This window comes from Eumetopias jubatus, unplaced genomic scaffold (genome assembly GCF_037043125.1).
Source record: "Eumetopias jubatus isolate StellerSeaLion01/CBP00866 unplaced genomic scaffold, mEumJub1_p1.0 scaffold_9, whole genome shotgun sequence".
In the NCBI taxonomy this organism is placed as follows: domain Eukaryota; kingdom Metazoa; phylum Chordata; class Mammalia; order Carnivora; family Otariidae; genus Eumetopias; species Eumetopias jubatus.
In genome coordinates this window covers 87,349,194-87,366,071 of record NW_028274815.1, presented here as the reverse complement: position 1 = coordinate 87,366,071, position 16,878 = coordinate 87,349,194, and the positions used below count along the sequence as shown (strand labels likewise).

The window sequence follows — 16,878 nt, the reverse complement described above, 5'->3', positions numbered from 1 at the left end:
CACTGATTGATTGGCAAATGTTGAACCACCCTTGCATCCCAGGGATAAATTCCACTTGGTCTTGGTGGATGATCCTTTTAATGTATTGTTGGATCCTATTAGCTAGGATCTTATTGAGAATTTTGGAATCCATATTCATCAGGAATATTGGTCTGAAATTCTCCTTTTTAATGGGGTCTTTGCCTGGTTTGGGGATTAAGGTAATGCTGGCCTCATAGAATGAGTCTGGAAGCTTTCCTTCTGCTTCTATTTTTTGAAACAGCTTCAGGAGAATAGGTATTATTTCTTCTTTGAATGTTCGGTAGAATTCCCCAGGGAATACTCAGGCCCTGGACTCTTGTTTTTTGGGAGGTTTTTGATCACAGCTTCAATCTCGTTACTGGTTATTGGCCTGTTCAGCTTGTCAATTTCTTCCTGTTTCAGTCTTGGGAGTTTATAGGTTTCCAGGAAGACATCCATTTCATCCAGATTGCTCAGTTTATTGCCATAGAATTGTTGATAATAATTTCTAATAATTATTTCTATTTCCTTGGTGTTAGTTGTGATCTCTCCCCTTTCATTCATAATTTTATTAATTTGGGTCCTTTCTCTTTTCTTTTGGATATGCGTGGCCACAGTTTATCGATCTTATTCTTTCAAAGAACCAGCTTCTAGTTTTGTTGATCTGATCTGTGTTTCTGGTTTGTAATTCATTGATTTCTGCTCTGATCTTAATTATTTCTCTTCTAACACGTGGCTTAGGCATCGTTTGTTGCTTTTTCTCTAGTTTTTTAAGGTGTAGAGTTAGTTGGTGAATTCGGGATTTTTCTATTTTGTTGAGTGAGGCTTGGATGGCTATGTATTTCCCCCTTAGGACCACCTTTGCAGTATCCCATAGGTTTGGACCGATGTATTTTCGTTCTCATTGGTTTCCATGAATTGTTTAAGTTCTTTGATTTCCTGGTTGACCCAAACATTCTTGAGCAGAGTGGTCTTTAATTCCAAGTATTTGAATTGCTTCCAAATTTTTCTTGTGATTGAGTTCCAGTTTTAAAGCATTATGGTCTGAGAATATGCAGGGAATAATCTCAATCTTTTGGTATCGGTAGAGACCTGATTTGTGACCCAGTATGTGGTCTATTCTGGAGAAAGTTCCATGTGCACTCGAGAAGAATGAGTATTCTATTGTTTTAGGGTGGAATGTTCTGTATATATCTATGAGGTCCATCTGGTCCAGTGTGTCAGTCAAAGCTCTTGTTTCTTTGTTGATTTTCTACTTAGATGATCTATTGCTGAGAGTGCAGTGTTAAGATCTCCTACAATTGACGTATTATAATCAATATGACTCTTTATTTTAGTTAACAGTTGGCTTACGTAGATGGCTGCTCCCAGGTTGGGGCATAGATATTTACAATTGTTAGATCTTTTGTTGGATGGACCCTTTAAGAATGATAGAGTGTCCTTCTGTGTCTCTAAATACAGTCTTTAGGTTAAAATCTAATTTGTCTGATAAAAGAATTGCTACCTCAGCTTTCTTTTGAGGTCTGCTGGCATGGAAGATGTATCTCCATCCATTCACTTTCAGTCTGGATGTATCTTTAGGTTCAAAATGAGCCTCTTGTAGACGGCATATGGATGGGTCCTGTCTTTTTATTCAATCTGCAACCCTGTGCCATTTTATGGGAGCACTTAGGCTATTCACATTGAGAGGGATTATTGAAAGATACAAATTTATTGTCATCCTGTTGCCTGTGAAGTCCTTGTTTCTATAGATCGTCTTTGTAAATTTCTGTTCTATATCACTCTTGCAGTCTTTCTGCTTTTATAGAACCCTCCTTAATATTTCTTGCAGGGCCAGCTTAGTGGTCACATACTCTTTCAGTTTCTGCCAGTCTTGGAAACTCCGCCATCTCTCCATCCATTCTAAATGACAAGTCTTGCTGGACAAAGTATTCTTGGCTGCATGTTCCTCTCGTTTAGTACCCTGAATTTGTTTTGCCAGCCCTTTCTGGCTTGCCAGGTCTCTGTGGATAGGTCTGACGTTATTCTGATGTTCCTCCCTCTGTACATAAGGAATCTCTTCCCCCTAACTGCCCTTAAGATGGTTTCCTTGGTTCTAAGATTTGCGAGTTTTACTATTACATGCTGGGGTGTTGGCCTATTTTCCTTGATCTTGGGAGGGGTCCTCTCTGCCTCTAGGACACAAATGTTTGTTTCATTCCCCAAATTAGGGAAGTCCTCAGCTACGATTTTCTCAAATATATCTTCTAGTCCCCTCTTTCTCTCCACCCCCTGAGGGATCCCAATAATTCTGCCATTGTAAAGTTTCATGGTGTCACTTATTTCTCTGATTCTGTTTTCATGGATTTTGAGTTGTTTCTCCCTGGCTTCCTCTTTTTCCTTCTTTTCTATTAATTGGTCTTCTAGATCACTAATTTGTTCTTCTGCCTCGCTTACCCACAGCTGTTAGATTATCCAGATTAGACTGGATCTCATTGATAACATTTTTAAGTTCTGCCAATTCAGCTCATTTCTGTCCTTGGAGACTCTATGTTGCCATTAATCGATTTCTCCATTCTAGTATTCTCTTCACAACTGCTACCCTGAATTCCATTTCTGACATCTTGGTTATATCTGTATCCATTTGTAAATCTGTGGCAGAAGTCACAGTCTCGAACCATGAGAGATGATGGACTCCGAAAAACAAACTGAGGGTTCTAGAGGGAAGGGGGTGGGAGGATGGGTTAGCCTGGTGATGGGTATTAAAGAGGGCACGTTCTGCATGGAGCACTGAGTGTTATATGCAAACAATGAATCATGGAAAAGTACACCAAAAACTAATGATGTAATATATGGTGATTAACCTAACATAAAAAAAAAAAAGAATTCACAGTCTCTGAGTCTTTCCTATTTTGGGGGTTCTTCCTCCTAGTCATTCTGTTCATGGGTAGTTGAGGGAATGTACAGAGTCTGAATTATTGACCACAATCCAAGCAAGATGCACCTGGTTTATAGGGACCTTAGGGTTATTGGCCTCTTGTTCTCCCAGCCTGTCTTCTGGGGGAGAGGCCTGCTGCATTGTTACTCCAACAACCCTGTTTGGGCAGAGTTGCCCTGCCCCCAGTGGGGGGGGGAATGGGTTCAGTGAAAACCATATTTTTTGGGATTTTGTTCTCTGGCGGCTTTCCCTGGTGGCTTTCCGCGTCTCTTTTGAGAGTCAGAGCAGAGATCGTTTCCCACCCTCTGCCTCAGAGCAGAGAGATCACAGTCTGTTCTTCAGTGAGCTCTCCAGGCCACAGTATCCCCATTTCTGTCTGTGCTGGTATAAATTGCAGCGTCCTGGGTTATGTGCCCCGCAGCAGGGCTCCCAATCCTCACCTCCTTCGGGGCATAGGGGCACGTCTCTGCCCTTTGTGCTTCTAAAACTGCCAGCCGCCCCAGTTCACACGTGCGGCCCTGCCGCTCCAGGTTTCAGTCCGAGGGGCTGCCCTAAAGTCCTTTCCTCGCCACTACTGGTCTGTGAGTCTGTGCCCTGTCCCCAGCATAGGAGGAGGCTTTCAAGAACTGGTGGTGCAGGATCCCGACAGCTCCCTCTCCCTTCCGTTTATCTTCCGATATCTGCCTGCAGAATCACGACTCCCCGCTTCATACCTCAAAACCAACTGCCTGCGATATTCTGTTTGTAGAGATCCAGATATAGCTTCTTACATCTCAGGCTGATTTTGTGGGTGTTCAGAGTGGTCTGGTAGATATCCAGCTCAATTCCGGGGACCAGTTGGAATAGGGCCCCTACTCCTCCGCCATCTTTTCAAACTCCAGCAATGGGTCTTCTTTTGACGACTTTTCTCTGTCCTTTTTGGTGGGCAGTTTCACTTTTATGTGAAGAGGTAGACTTCCTTTTATTTATTCTACTTGAAATTGTATTGAGATTTTTCAAATGTGTGAATTGACGTCCTTCAGCAGCTCTGAAAAATTTTCATTCTCTTCAAATACTGCCTCTACCTCATTCTTTCCTCTCCTCTCCTTCTAGAACTTCAATTAGTAAATATATGTTGGTTGTCTTCATTCTATCCTTTATTTCTATTACCCAATCTTTCAGTTTTTTCTTCCACTGTTTTGTTTCTCTCTGCTGAATTCTAAATAATTCCTTCTGACCTACCTTTCAGTTCAATAGTTCTTGCTTAAGCCATATCTCTATCTGCTGCCAGACCATAACTATTTTTAATTTAATTTTTATAAATTTTCTTTTGTTTGTTCACGTAAATAAGAGATAAGAAGTGAATAACCTTTTGAAGGTATGTTAGTTTAAGTTTAATAACGGGGGGCGTCTTCCTATACGTTTATAGGACTTAGCAAAAAACCTGTCTTAGAGTTCTGGGTTTCTAATGAACTTCTTATATGTCTCCTATGCGATGATCAATAACATCTGTGTTACTAGAACACTTAGGTTAGTCTGTTTGAGATCTTTTAATCAATGTATCCTCAACTTACAGGAGCCACTTGAGTGTTAGTAACATCTACATTACATTAAACATGCTGGGCTTTTAGAAGGATTATTAGATATGCTAAATATTTTGAGATCATTATCACTGAAGTATGTTTTAATTTAAAAATACACATATTCTTCCTAAAGTCCTGATTAACTTTACAATGAGAAAAACAGTTTTAGCTTTGGTAAAATAAACAAAAAGTAATATATAAAAGCAAATTTGTGATTTAGGATAAGTACATACCAAAAAATGTACATGATGTATTCTTATTTTGGATCTTGTGACAAAAATACTATTGCAGCTAAGGTAATGTACCCTACAATTAGCAGACCTGAGATTACTATCAGTATTGAGAACCTTCCTCCCTCATTATTACACAGATGTATAAGAAAACAGTTTCAAAGAAAAAAATCAGCACTACTATGAAGTATTTCTGAAAAACCAAACCAAAAACAACAACAACAAAAAACCCCAAAACCACAGTCAAATCATCAGTCCTCTAGATCAGGGGTTCTTGAGGTATGGTCACCAGACCAAGTAAACTTGTTAAAACTGCAAACTCTTGGGTCCCACCCTAAATTTACTGAACCAGAAACTTCGGGGGGGTGGCTAGCAATCTGAATTTAATCATCTCAGCAGATAATTCTGACACCTGTTCCATTTTAAGGACCACTCTCCAGCGTTATCAGTTTAGTCCGGATTTTAGGATGTTAAAGAGCACCAGCATGGGGCGCTTGGGTGGCTCAGCTGGTTAAGTGTCTGACTTTGGCTCAGGTCATGATCTCAGGGTTCTGGGATTGACTCCTGCAGGGAGTCTGCTTGTCCCTTTCCCTCTGCCCCTCCCCGTGCTCATGCGCACGCATTCTCTCTCTCCCTCTCTCAGATAAATAAAATCTTAAAAAAAAAATAGCACCAACATAATGGGATAAGCCAGTCAAAAGTGGGAAAACTAGACATTTTGGGCCTACTGATGTGATGTCTCAGAAAGTACAGAACACTACCTATGAGGGATTTTTATCTCCCACCCCGTCCAATTACACCTGGATCTAATCAAAGATCTGACTTCCTATTTATAGGCAACAATGGAACAACTTAAATGCTATCTCAAAGTGCCAAATCCAGAACTGAGCTTCTGTAGGACAAATGACCAGTTTCTTCAACTAATAACTGACATATTACCAAAAGGAACATGGAAATGCTATAGATAACAAAAACAAAACAGAGCTTAAGGGATATCAACCGAATGCAATGTGTGAGCCCTATTAAGATGCTGTATAAAGACATCTGCAATAATAGGAACAGTGGGCACGAACTGGGTGTAGATGGCAGAGGAGTCTGATACACAGTGAAGTGTTTGCTGGGGAAATCATGATGTGTAGGATCTGCTTTAAAATCTCTAGCCTTGGGGCACCTGGGTGGCCCAGTCGGTTAAGTGTCTGCCTTCAGCTCAGGTCATGATTCCAGGGTGCTGGGATTGAGCTCCTCCGCCTTGGGCTCCCTCTCCCTCTGCCTGAAGCTCCCTCTGCTTGTGCTCTCTCTCCCTCTCTCTGTCAAATAAATAAATAAAATCATTAAAAAAAAAATCTCTAGCTCTTGCTATTCCCCTCTCAAAAGAAGTCTGACCATGAAAATTGTTAAAGATGAGTGAGAGCTACAGGGACATGACATCATTCTGCCTGTATTTGCTTGAAAAGGTCACTAATAAAAACATTTTAAACTAACAAAAATGAAACCATGATCCTTAAGTATATCCTTAAGATGCAGTCTGAAATCAGGTAACTACAGCAGTTGTATGCAAATCATTTTAAAGGGGTTTATGAAATCACAGTGTTAAATCTATTTGCCACAAAAATCTAAGCTCCAAATACAGGACAGCTTTAAAACTGTGTCTGCCTTGAGAAATGGGACTGTTGGGTACGCTGTGTACCAACTGTTGGGCCATATGACTCTGCTGACTCTAGACTATTTGGTGGGTGGAAGGGCTGAGGGTGAACCGGGGGGGGGGGGAATTGGAAAGAATAAGCTAATACATGTTAAAAAATTATGATATAAAATAAAACCACATTCTTTGATAAAATTCAATGCTAGAACTACATGTCTAATTTTCAAAGATCTAACTAAACACTGCATTGTATTTTGCCGCATCTTAAAATTATGTTATGTACTATAATTGCCCTAACGTGTTAAAACCTTAGCTTTTCAAATCTAGTCACAGGTTACACATATGACAGAACTGACCCAAATGAACAAAATTTAAATGTTTTAAGTACAGTGTGACGAAAAAGATTGTAAGCACACACAAAGTCTCAACCACAAGGCCAACATTTAGTGTAAGTTATGCAACAGGAGTTTTAATACTTTCCTTCACCTACCTTGAGCAATTGCAGTCAGTTTTCCCTTTTCTTCAGGGCTGAGCTGCAACATTGTATCTATAACAGGAAGGAGCCTCTCTTTCTCACTACCTGGTTTCAGGAAAATGAATTGTAGCAAGACATTCTTTAAGTATTCCAGGTTAGCTACAGACTTTTCTCGTTCCTGATTTCTTTCCAATCTTCTTATTTCACTTTTGAGGAGCTGATGTTGGAGAAATGAGTTAAAAATGAGTTTTAGGAGCTTCAGGTTAAACGTGGCCAACTGAACCCATGTATTCTTCTTCTCTTCCCCCTGAAATGGCCCCAAAAATAACTATAACAGAGAGATTAGGAGAGAAGAAAAAAAGATGAGAAATACCAAGAAATTGCTACAAGATGGGAAGCAGATAAAGTGGAAGAGACTCAGCCCAGTGGCTCACCCAGTACCACTGACGAGACAACAGAACGGATCCTTCAGAAACATCAAGAAGTTTCTGCCTCAAAGTACAGAGGAGCATGGGAACTGGGGTCGAAAACTGAGGACTGATGTCAAGTCCTCAGTTTTGGTTGGTACCATGATGTTCCCTTCACCTCCTATTCTCTACAGAAAGTAAACTAGTGGGCTCAGGGCCGTGGGATAAGGCACACTGTAGAGGGCAAGCAGAGCTTGAAACCAGGGCCTAAAGTAAACATCTACATCCACCACCGACCCCTTCCCTGCCCTGCTCACAGACTGTAGGTAGTTACAGTGTCCCCTGGGAAGTTGTATTTACATGATGAACAATGGCTGTTTTGTTCACCAAAACAAAAGCCAAGTCTACGACAGAGTGAAAATTCAGGAATGTAAGACAATCTAAAATACTACCAGAAAAATGGGGAGACAGATGATATGCAAAAGATGGTAGAATGCTAAAGTCTTAGAGGAAGATTTCTGAGTTGAAACAAACAAAAATAGTTATATTTCATCATTTTAAGTTAGTTCAGAAAAGTTAGCCAACTCTGTCCTAAAACCTACAGTCATTTTAAAAAAGTGAAAATAAGGTCTAAGAAATCATTCAAGAATGTAAATTTGTGGAAATAGAGCATTTGAATAATCACTTAGTTCACTGGGCTAGTTAGCAATTTGTTAGATGTGATAATGTTTTGAATATGTAGGAAAATGCTATTTTATACAGATGTATACAAAAATATTTAGACGTGGAATGTCATAATATATATAATTTGCTATGAATAACTGAGTAACTCAGCATTAAAAAATTAATTTAACAAGGATAGCTGAGGCCCTGCACAGAGAGAGGGCAGTCTATTTGGAGAAGCATGTAGAGGGCAGAAGTATGTGCTTTCTGGACAGACATGAGCTGGAATGTTGCTCCACCATTTATCAGCTTCAATCATTCTCTCACCAGTGATTATGAGGATTAAATACAATGATATAATGTAAAGCCCAGGGCCTGGCTCACAAGAACTGCTCGGTAAGTCATAGGACTATATTTGGAGAAGTGACTTAGCAGTGAGCCAGGGTAGATTGTATAACCCTCAACTGCTCCACATTTTACCTGTTGCCACACGTTTCTAGTGTCACCTTAAAACATGAAAGTTTCCTATGCTACTTTACTATCTCCACCCACAATCTGTGATAAGAAGTTTAGTGCCATAAACATGATCTGAATGAGAAGCATCCACAGTTTATCTTTAGAACATAAGGGCCCATACCCATTTGAGTTTTCCATAAGCATATGTGGAATAATCACTTATGAATCTACCCTAATCCATTTCTAAATCTATCATAGTTTCTTAGAAAAAATAGGAATTTAATCTTTATATAATATATATCAAAGCAATTAATATTTCTCATTTTCAGGAATGTAATATTATAAAGAATCAAGATGTGATGGATGTGTCTCATCTGGAGAGTGCGGGGGAGGGGGTCAAGAAAACCAACCTGTTGCAGAGTATTTTCTGGGTGACAGTATTTGACCTTACCTTAATTTGCTCCATAAGGATTGCATTGGTTGCTTCTGTTTCCCGAAGCAGGCCGTTTAAGTGATCGGCACTTTTTGTGGTGGAACTGAGCTTTTGAACCAATTCTTCTTTGGTAAATTCAGCATGCCATAGAGGAGGCTCTGCAAGATGTTCCAGTAATTAATTTTCAAAATCAGAGATTACAGATGAAGATTCTAAGTAAGAAATATACCTAAACACAGATATTTTACTCTGCGATATTACTTAGGCCCACTCTCTGGCATTCTTCTATTCAACGTATCCCAGTTGGTAGGTTACATGTTGAACGTAACACAAATAAGGCAGAATCTCTGTTGTAAAGCATATAATCTAGTTGAATTCAAGCTCTATGAGTGCCAATTCTTGAATTTGTTTGTCCTGTGTTTCTAGACTATTCTATCAGTTTCCCCACTCACACTCCTCTATGTCCCAAGAGTTTATGTTTTACTTATAAACAAGGGGAGTAATAACATTTCTATCATGGATGCTTGTAAGAATATTAGATGAGGTGGGCATCATTCAAATTTTATAGATGAGGGAAAAGGCTCAGAGTTGGCAAGTAATTTGGCAAAAAACACAAAGCCAGATGTAATTCTGGAGTCTGCTGCCATACCTGGCAGGATCGCAGTTTCCATCCACACCACGATTAGTGACCACAGACACAAACAGTCCTTACTCTAGATCCTGGAACTTCAGGAAGAGAACAGAGTCCCCCTGAATTGTGAACATTCATGACAGGTAAGACTAACATATACTGAAGCTTTACTATATTTAATAAATTCAGCACTACTACTTCACTCAGAATAAACGAAAGCTGTCAACTTTTTAGAAGGGTGAAAAGAATAGTTCATCCTACTTTCTGATACCACTACAGGACTTCCAACCATCTATTTCTGGCTCAAGCTTGGGGCAGAACTAGCATTTTATTTTAAAAAACTCAACTGTTTCATTCTGCAGGAGAGTTTTCCATTTGGAGTGGAACACTGAAGGAAATTTTCTTAGAGTAGCTCAAAAAAGCATGTATAACTTAGAGTTAGTATTTATTAGACAAGATAGTAGAGCTAAATAGGAAAAACATACCCAGTTTAGTTTCGGGAGAATTAAGCAGCTGCTCTAAAGACTGTGTGTGAGTGCCGGAGGAAGATACAGACTCTGTGTCAGTTGTCTCCATTCCTTCTCCCTCCTCCCGGGTAATGGCATACATGTCCAGAACGGGAAGATCTGTGCTTCTCCTTTCTCGAAGGTTCTTCAAAGGTTGGTGAGAAGCAGCTGGGCCTATTATATTTTTTTTTTAAAAAGTTGACATTGTTCAAAATCATGGATTCTGCATTCACAGAGGTACACAATGAAATTAAAGTGATCATAGGAATGTCAAATGGTATGAGAGGGAATTTCAATAACTAGAAGACAAATGGTGCATAAAGAATTTCTAAGACTGCTCTAAAAATTTAGTTATTGACTTTAACCGTTTAAGTAATTTCAACAGGAACTATAAATTATTTGCTACCACCTAGATAAGATCTACTATTAGATACAATAGAGAGGGCTATACTGTTGCAAAATACTGGCAGAAATTCTCAAACTAGACTCTGTTTTTGAGGATTAGGTATTTCAGATAGCTGCGTACTGACTCAATACGCCTGCTGAACTCTGCTGAGCAGATATTCATTACTACCTTAGCCTTTCAACCTCTGTCAGGTCCTACCATCGCCACATCTTCAGTGTTCAGCCAAGAAAAACCTAGGACCCAGGGCAGGGAACTAATCTATTATACTCCCCCAGCTAGGCTTTCCTGCTTGCTGATAGTGAACACTTGCATAGAACTGTAAGAATTATAAGGCACTTTCAAACACATTACTTTATTAATCCTGAGAGACCTGAAGGTCAGAGAAATTAAATGACTTTGCCCAAGGCATCATAGCAGGGTCAGGGACCAGAATTCTAACCCATATCTAACTTCTAATTTCATTTACTTTCCATTCCATGAAGTTGTCTCATTTCTCTCAAACATTAGCCTCCAGCTGCCTTTGTTGAAGCACTTTCCAGGATTTCTGATATTGTGCCAACTGCTTATTCCACTGCTGATTCCTAGATCACAATCTCTCATATGACTGTGTTTCCCTGACTGATTACTTCCTTTGATGACTCTTGGCATAGGCTGAATTTCCTGAAGCTGGCTTCGGACCCTAATGAGTGACCCATTGCTGCCAATGTCCTGGTGACATTTTCCAAGGTAAATGCTATTAAGTATAAAGTTGATACTTAATGTTAAAATGTAACCTCATCTCAGCTGGCATATTCCCATCTCTTCCAGGGAGTAGAATGGAAGATACCAGGTGCAGCTGAACTAAATCTCCAACTAAGAAATTTTAAAGCGAAGAAGCTATATTGACCAATCAATCCTATAAGTTCAGTGGGGCTTGGGTGTTTCTAAGCCTCTCACTATAATATTCCTAATTACAATATAATAGATATATTTGATGACTAACAATGGAGAACACCAAACAGATTCAGTGAATACTGGGATTTGGACACATGTCACGAGACTGCAGAGTATGTCTGAGTCAGAGAACAGGAAATAGCGTTACATGGAAGGTAAACAGATACATGAAAATCAGTACTGTAAGAGGTGATGTAGGCTGTTGTAAGTATAATCAAGAAGGGTTCAAATGGTTCAAATATCTTCTCAGTAAGCAAATCCAAAATTCCCTAATCACAGAATTGGCACTGGTTGTCACCTAGTAAATTTTCTTTTTTCTTATGAATTTGTGAAGAATGTATTTAAGTGACAAAACTATGTGAGAATGTGAACGACTGATGTTCTCATGCACACACACACGTACTTCTTGTGGTCGGTTCACTCTTAAGCTGGAAAAGCTGAGCTTCGACCTTGGAGAGCTGCTGCTGTAAAGTCTCCATTGTCTTTCTATGCTCTTCCTGCAAATGGCGCACTTGATCGCGGAAGCTGCTGCGAAGGACCTCGTTTTGGGATGTCAGTTGACTCACAGTCTGCGCATGTTCAGACTTCAGCGTCATATTCTCTGATTGTATTGAACACAACCTGAAGGGTGAGAAGAACTTCATAGCAGATCTTTCAATTTGACATGCTGACTCAGCTTTTCTCAACTGGGTTCTACTTGGTAATTAGCCCTGAGATATCTACTAAATATATGAATTAACTGCTAAGCATCTATAATGGTACTAGCTGTGTTAACCATCTGGGGACTGGCTGTCACCTAGTTCAAATCATCTCTGTGTTCTGTAATTCAAGGAACCTCGTTTGAGTAACTATGGTACAATGGTTCAGGTGAGGAACTTCCTTCATCATTTATCAGAAAATAGGGCTAAAATTAGAGCATAATATAATTATACTTTAAATCAGTCCCCTTTTCAGGTTATCTTATGTGGGAGCTCATATAAGCATAGGGTATCTTTTCTTTATTACCTTGAAAACAGGAAAAAAATATGTTCTTGTGATTCATAAATAAAGTCTTAAGGAAAGCCTTAAAGGAAGTTTTCTGAATCATTTTTGAGCCAATTAACATAAAACTCTGAAACATAAAGGCTTGGTTTACTATAGCTGTTTTTGACTCTCGCTGTGCATTAGAATCATCGGGTCCCTTGTTAAAAATACAGACATCTAGTTCTCAACCCAGAGCCACTGAATCAGAAATTTCCAAAGGTGGTCTTAGAAATCACCTACTTTTAGCAGTTTTCCATATGATTTTTATGTAGTCAGCTTGGTGCTAGCCAGTGCAACTATAATTTGGGAACCACTATTTTTAATGGTTCACTTGTAGTCTTGATATTTTACATTTAGCTTTGGTTAAAAAAAAAATAAAAAAAAGTTTTCTTTTTATGCCAGAGAGCCACAAGTACCACAAGTACTCTCATAAAAATTCAAACAGTATGGAACCAATTATAGAAAAAAGTTGAGAGCCCTCTCTTAATCACTCCCGCCCCCTGCAGTATAAAATCCCAGCTCCAGGGGTAGGTATTGTTAATGGTTTTGCATGTAGTATTCCAAGATCTTTTTCCTATGTGCTATACATATGCACACCATACAGGGTTTTAAAACAAGATTTAGTGGCTAAAAGGTGACATACAATAAAAATACTGCATGTTTCAGAAAAGGTTTCTTAAGTGCCAAGTTCACACTGATCAGTGAGTTCAGAAAATGCTAGTGTATATATTACTCCTCAAATCTGCATTTTTCTATGAGCATTATGTTCAAACACTACTACGAAAGTAAAGGAAGAACCATCAGCAGTCATGACAATAATTTTCTAAGGAAGATAACAGCTACATTTTAAAGCTAGGGTAAGGTTGGTAGTTTGCAGGTGGTCTCAATGACACATCTGCTCTACCTACTTAAGAGCTAGAAGCTTGAACCCCCACTTGGACCCAGAATGGCTATGCTGATGGAAATTTACTGTCTCAGCTGTTACTGGGGTGTTTAAATAGCAGGATCCTTTGGGAAATGTAGGTATTAGTTGGTCAACCTACTAATTCCTCTTAAGCCATTTTTACAATCTCATATAGGGAAAGTATGAATATTAAGATGTTGAAAAAGAGAATTTATAAAGAAAAGGCTATTTCTTCATACTGGGGTACAGACAGTAACAATATTATTCTTGATATTACTGAAGAAGGGGGATAAGATCTCTAAAGATATCTCAAAATGCTGTGAAGTTTTTAGCACTTAGGAGAGAGACTGGCACATAGTAGGGGCCCCCCAAAATAGTTACTGAAATTTAGAGGCATCACTTGCACTTTGTGTTAGCAATATAATTTGCAATAACTTTTCTAGAGTAGAGAATAAATGTAGGAAATTTCTGATGTAAATATCAAGCATCATTGTATTTCAGCTAATCTCCCAGTAAACCCTGGTGATAGGTAGCTAGAAAATTGGTAGATCTTCCCTGAAACTTTTGATTTACAGGATTAACAGATAAATTACATGATTAGAAAGCCAAGAAAATGAAGCTTTCAAGATTACCATCACTTAGGTATGCATTGAAAGCATACCTGAGATATGTAAAGTATTCCAATACCCTTGAGGCTCAATGAAGAACTCTTTTCCTTAGTCTAAGGTACAACAGATATTACCACCCAATTTCTTCATTACAGGAATTCAAAGTTCCTTGTTCCCCCTCCCCATACTCCTGATGTTTAATTAAAGTACTGATCAACAAAGGGTAACAATATGACAAGTTGAAGACAGTTGCAGAGGTAAGTTCCATATTCTTTTTCAGTCAGCAACTGTCCGAATGTTTTCCTCTAGAGAAAAAGAAAAATGCTTATAATTTGACACCTGAGTTGGAAAGTGGGTTTTTTTTAAAGAAACATTCTGGCAATGAAGGCCACAGGAGAAACAGATTACTGGATGAACAAATAAAATTAACTGTTCTTAGAAAAGTGAAGAATAAAAACAAACAAAATGGGGAGGGGAGCTTTAAGGTAGAAAAATACAGTTTACTAAACCTCTAGAAATACCTACTTCTTCCTCTTCTTTTTTTTTTTTTTTGAGATTTTATTTATTTTTTAGAGAGAGAGAGAGAGAGAGGCGAGAGGCAAAGAAAAAAATCCCAGCGGCTTGATTTCATGACCCTGAGATCATGACCTGAGCTGAAATCAAGAGTTGATGCTTAACCGACTGAGCCACCTGGGTGCCCCTAGAAATATCTATTTCTTATTTTCAATTTGTATCTATTCCAAGAAGCAACACATTAGGAGTTCCAACAAAGAAATACTTTGCTCCCCAGCACAAACACTTAGTCCTGTAGCAATCTTACTTTTCCCGGAGTTCTGCCTCTTTGGACACAGTTTCCTGCAGCATCTTGTTATGCCTTTCTAGCAGAGTGTCATGTTCAGACTGTAATGTTTGAAGTTCAGATACATTGATCTGTAAGTTATTTTGGGTATCCTGTAATTTGATTTTTAGTTGATCAATCAGCATTTCCAGGTGTTCTCTAAAACAGAAATAAACAGTTTTACAGAAAGTTTTGAAAGAGGTAAACCTGATTTTGTGGTTCCAAATAAATTTTATTACTTTAATCATTTCATCTTTTAATGTCCCATATGCTTGCTATTATTATGGATGATTCTAAAGGAAATCTAATAATTGGAAGAAATCAGAGACTAGGATTAAATATAATAGAGAAGACATTATAGTCAGATTTTACATTTTAAGCACTGCAGATTTTCAAAAAAACCTCTGAACTTACAAATTTCATACTCAAATGAAGAGATCATTAAATGGCATCAAAATAGCCTATTTTGTTATAGTACTATGCTTTTAGTTGCAGTTCTAAGCCAACCATTATGAGAATGGTATGAAAAACAAATAGTGAAAACCCCTAATACACTGAGTTTCCTTTTTTAGAAAAAAGTATCTTATGTATAAGAAAATAAAAGGAATGTAAAACATTTACATTTCCAGCATGATCAAAAAAGGCTCTTGCAAATGCTGACATTTTCTTTCCTTTTTTTTTTTTAAAAGATTTTGTTTATTTATTTGACAGAGAGAGTTAGCGAGAGCAGGAACACAAGCAGGAGGAGTGGGAGAGGGAGAAGCAGGCCTCCCGCCGAGCAGGGAGCCTGATGTGGGGCTCGATCCCAGGACCCTGAGATCATGACCTGAGCCGAAGGCAGATGCTCAGCGGCTGAACCACCCAGGCGCCCCAAATGCTGACATTTTCATATTAAAGGTGTCAATATTCAATTTCTCCTATGAAATTTGAAGATGAGCTACTAACAAAAAATATCTTATTTTTCAGTCTATAGTTCCCATATTTAATAGATATTTAAAATAAAAAGTAACACAAGTATAAACATACAAACATTGCAGGGTATTTAGTCCTACTTAGAACAGTAACAGGCAGATGTGAAATTACTTTGAACACTGAACCTCTACTTACAAAAATACACAGGCTCTAGAATGCCCTATTTCATACTCCTAGTATATTTTTGAATAATTTACAAAAATGATCCATATGCTAGTTTTAAAGATGCATTAAACAATATACTACTGAAACAAATATTTGAGATGGTTATAAATTTATGAATAAAAATATAATACTAAGCTAGAATTTAGTCCTGAATTTAAAACTTTTTGAAATAAACAAAATGTTTTTAAGCAATTCTGTTTAGCCTAATTAATGGTGGGCATATCAAGGAAGCATTTTTATTCTTCTATTTCTCAATTTTTAAAATTGGAAAAACTAATCATAATGTAACTTTAATGTCTGTATTTCTACTCTGACCAGTTCTTGTTACAACAAGATGACACTATTTAGCCTATCTCCTGATTTTGCTGCTCACATCACAGTTTTATGAGTTTGTAACAGTGCCCTTCATAGAGATGTTTCCCTGTTGCTGCCTGGAGACAGAGTGAAGCCAAGAAACTCTGCTCTTACTACATGTAAAATTCCACAGTCAAATGAAATCAAAGCAGGATTCTTAACCTACTTGGTGGAGAACCTATCTTGGAGGAAAGGGGGGAACCCTGGATGTTTCTTTTAATTTAGACTTTACCTTTCTTGTTTAGCTCCCTCGGTTTCAGTCTGAGACACAGATTTATTTTTCTGTTGTTTTAGAACATTGTGAACTCGGACTTTGTAGCTCTCAAATTCAGAGGTTATAGCAGCTTGTTCTGCCTGTGACATTTAAAAGACAGAGAATAATTTTTCTATTGCATTTCCATTGTAACATAATCCTATTTTCTTTCAGATTAATGATTTAAGATGAAAACGTGTTTTAGAAAATGAGTAAAATGGCCAACACTCTTTAGCCCCTTGATTCGCTTCCTCTAAAAAGTATGCTTCTGTTGGCCTTACAACTTTTTTTTTTAAAGATTTTTATTTATTTGAGAGAGAGAATACAAGCAGGGGGAGGGGCAGAGGGAGAGGGAGAGGGAGAGGGAGAAGCAGACTCTCCACTGAGCAAGGAGCCTGATGCGGGGCTCGATCTCAGGTCCCTGGGATAATGATCTGAGCCGAAGGCAGACGCTTAACCAACTGAGCCACCCAGGTGCCCCAAGCCTTACAACTTTTTAA

The 16,878-nt window shown here is 38.5% G+C and overlaps 1 protein-coding gene across 2 annotated transcripts in view; it reads right to left on the bottom strand.

Moving 5' to 3' along the window:
• The window catches only part of GCC2 (GRIP and coiled-coil domain containing 2), a 63,238-nt gene that overhangs the window by 5,409 nt on the left and 40,951 nt on the right, over window positions 1–16,878 (bottom strand). For both annotated transcript variants that reach the window (XM_028091273.2, XM_028091274.2), the window contains 6 exons: window positions 16,358–16,479; window positions 14,617–14,793; window positions 11,665–11,882; window positions 9,902–10,096; window positions 8,804–8,943; window positions 6,842–7,043 (listed from right to left, as the gene is read on the bottom strand). In XM_028091273.2, the coding sequence (XP_027947074.1) occupies window positions 6,842–7,043; window positions 8,804–8,943; window positions 9,902–10,096; window positions 11,665–11,882; window positions 14,617–14,793; window positions 16,358–16,479 (1,054 nt within the window). The remainder of the gene's footprint in view (window positions 1–6,841; window positions 7,044–8,803; window positions 8,944–9,901; window positions 10,097–11,664; window positions 11,883–14,616; window positions 14,794–16,357; window positions 16,480–16,878) is intronic.